The following is a 3231-nucleotide window of genomic DNA, read 5'->3' on the forward strand; positions in this document are numbered from 1 at the left end:
AAAGCAGAACACAACACAATAATATTTAACCCTGCATCATCATATCTAAACACATTTTATGATTGTATTGCCTCTTTTGGTTTGAATTCTGTACTTTTTCAAACTACTTTTACTATTCTTCATATTTGTACAATTTAATTAGAAGCTTCAACTCACTTGTAGTTCATGGCCTTTCATTCTAATCTTCCTCCTAAAGTTCATGAATATATATTAAATGGTGAATTTTGCAGTGGAGTCTCATAGCAAAAGCCCTCTTCAAAATGTGAAATATTTAGTCTCAAGCAACTGCTTAAGAGAAATGTTACATAACTTTTATTCATTCCATGTTGATTATTAATTTTACAATCAATCAATACAAATACAGTAATTGCAAACTGGTTACAAGTTCGACCCTGCAAACCACTTTAGGAAGTTAAAACTTCAATACATCTTGGACAGCGTATAAAAGTCAGCATCAGGCAGATAACAGACAGTAATAAAATTAGTAACTATAGCTAAACTTTAAAGATCTGAAACCTCTATTCTATCCAATTATAAAATCAAGGCGGCAATTTAGTGGCAACCAGCCACCTGCCAGAATACCAAATACGAGTACGTAACAAAGGAGATATTACAGTAACAAACCAGCGATTGCACAAAAATGCAATATAAAGTCTTTCTAAAAAGTGTTCTTCAAAAAAAACTCTCTCCAAAGCAGAGACTAAACAGTTGTTTTCCAAACTTCAGAAATTTAAGATAAAAAAAACACTTATGACTTAACATGACAGTACTCTCCCATTCAATCCTATGGTCTCTTAACTCCAATAAACCCGATTAAAATTCAGGTGCCCCGCAACCTTCATTAGTTTGAGCTCAAGCATTTGGTAAAACATCCAGGAATTCACACATTGAATTAAGGCGTTACTTATACAGTTGATTTTACGATCCATTTTAAAGTGCCGTTAGCCCGATCAGAATGTGTAAGCATATAAATATAAATAAAAACCATATTAACAATCTTTACATTTCTACTTCACGCTGCCAGTCTTGCTCAGATCAGTTTCATCAGCTTATGCAGGGAACCTCAAGTCCTGACATGAACCTTTCATCAAACATTGTAGTGTGGAAAAATGGCTTAAAAGCAACCATTTTGCTCGATGTACATCTTTGAAAGAGAAGCTGCCATGGACTTAGCCAGTTCCTCGTCTCGTTTCCTCTGAACGTGTGTCTGTGTGCACCAGGTTTCGTACTCTGGGTTGGGTAGCGACTGATCAAACACCGCGTCGTAGTGTCCATTGCTCAGCCAACTCAGCCATATGCTGGATGTTGATTGATCTTCTGGGCCAAGGCAATGCACCATGGTGGAAACAGTTGGGCTTTCCATGCTACCTCCTGTGGTCAAGTATATATTAACGTTCAGCATCTGACTCATAGCCAGCAGCTCTGGGTAGCCAGCCCAAGCCCCATCCTGAGCAGCGTTGATCAAAAACTCCCCAATGTCCCCTTCGATGATGGGGTTAAACTCGTCCAGGTGATCTGCAATGTGGTGCACCGTTTCCTCCCTCAGTTCCTTGTGCATGGTCTGATCGCCGTACACTGCTTTACTCACGGCCCTGTAGAGACAGTTGCCGTCCGGAATAATGTGAAATCTGTATTTCTGCCTCTCCCTCAGGTAACTATTCTGCTTTTCCACCTCTGCCAGGTAACGCGCAATCTTGTCGTTTTTCTCCGACTTGTTCTCCACCACAAGGTCCACGGTCCTGTAGCCATCACCCAGTTTCCATGTGTTGCTGGACTTGAGCTCGACCGCCTCGGGGGCTCCCTGCCCTCGGTCGCCGCTCTCAACATCCGACAGCTGAAAAAGAGTTTCCGAGGGTAGAGCGGGCTCGTAGCCCAAGGCCGGATTGCGGCGGCGCCCCGTCAATCCGGGCTCGCTCTCGGGCTGCGTCTCCTCGACGCCCAATTTCCCGTCCTGGAGCCTCTCCTGGGCGTCGCCCGACACTTTGCGGGATCCTTCCGTCAGCATGTCCTCCAGCCAGACAGGACCCTGACCCAGGGCCTGGGCGTGGGCCGGGCGATCGGCCGCCTGCGCTCTCTCGCCCAGGATCTGGATGGGCACCACCCTCTCCATCGGCCGCAGGGGGATCCTGGCGGTCGAGGTGTAGAGGTGCACGGGCGCGGCCTGGGCTGGGGCCGGGGGGAGTAGCTCGCAGGACGAGAAGGCGGGCATGCTGGCAACAGCGGAGGAGGAACAGGAGCAGACGGGCTCGCTCTTCACCCCGACAGTCGGGCCCTCGCCAGGCGCTTTCTCCGCTCCGGGGATGGAGACCTTGAAGGCGGCCCCGGGGTAATGCGTCAACACGCTGCTGTAGAGGTGCATGTCGCGGCAGGCCGGCGGGCGGCCCTTTTATAGCGGGTGCTGGAGCCGACGCGGGGTGATGATGGCGGTTAAAAATACCCGCTATCATCACCGGCTCCTGCACAACCCTGGGCCGGGAATCCCTGCAGCTTTCGGCTTTTTTTTGCCCCCCTCTTAATTCCAACTGCGACACACGGCGGCCTAACTTTATCCCAATTACGTCAGCGCTGCTCCACTAAATATAGCCGCCAGCGCAATACCGGGCGCCGGGAGAATGAATGGTCGGACTCAGACAGACCCGGCCTCCGTCTGCTAAAAGGTATCCGAGTGAATCATCATCAGTGGATGGGCGACCATTACTGGAGGCTCGGCTCGGCTCCCCCCCGGGCGGCCTGACCTTGTTTACTGTCTCGGCGCGGCTACATCACCGCGTTGGAATGTGAGATGCGGCCACGGCCAACACCGGGAAGGCAAGTCCCGCCTCCCCTACTACAGCCACTACCACTGGACCTGCTCTCTAACACTGCTCAGCAAACTTTTATATTTTAATGATTGTTAATAAACTTTCTAAGATTTTTGGTGGTTTCTCCGAATAAAAGTGCATTTGCGCATGTACAATTTCACTGCATTATTATTGTAGTGCTATCCAAGAACGGTTGTTATGGAAATTAATGCCATGAAAATATTAAGGTGTGAACGCTTAACAACAACGAAGCAATTTGTATGAAGTTCATTTACCTATTTTAACTCGGATACTAACAGGCTTCTTTTAAAACTGGCTGATGACTACCATAAAATAGTGGGTAGATAATTTTGATTCAAAAAGACTTACATTTATATAGCGCCTTTCACGACCACCGGATGCCCCAAAAGTGCTTTACAACCAATGAAGT

At 47.5% G+C, this 3231-nt stretch overlaps 1 protein-coding gene across 1 annotated transcript; it reads right to left on the minus strand.

The window, feature by feature from the left end:
* Positions 1 to 289: 289 nt before the first annotated feature.
* On the minus strand, positions 290 to 2907 carry otud1 (OTU deubiquitinase 1). The gene has a single exon (XM_085987764.1). The coding sequence runs from the start codon at positions 2357 to 2359 to the stop codon at positions 1115 to 1117; it is 1245 nt and encodes a 414-aa protein (XP_085843890.1). The 5' UTR covers positions 2360 to 2907; the 3' UTR covers positions 290 to 1114.
* Positions 2908 to 3231: the final 324 nt, after the last annotated feature.

Source organism: Somniosus microcephalus, chromosome 5 (assembly GCF_052327205.1).
Source record: "Somniosus microcephalus isolate GS21.2 chromosome 5, FLI_Smic_1.0, whole genome shotgun sequence".
NCBI lineage: Eukaryota > Metazoa > Chordata > Chondrichthyes > Squaliformes > Somniosidae > Somniosus > Somniosus microcephalus.

Excerpts from the sequence above, each read along its gene's own strand:
- otud1 (XM_085987764.1), bottom strand. The coding sequence starts at position 2,359 with ATGCACCTCTACAGCAGCGTGTTGACGCATTACCCCGGGGCCGCCTTC.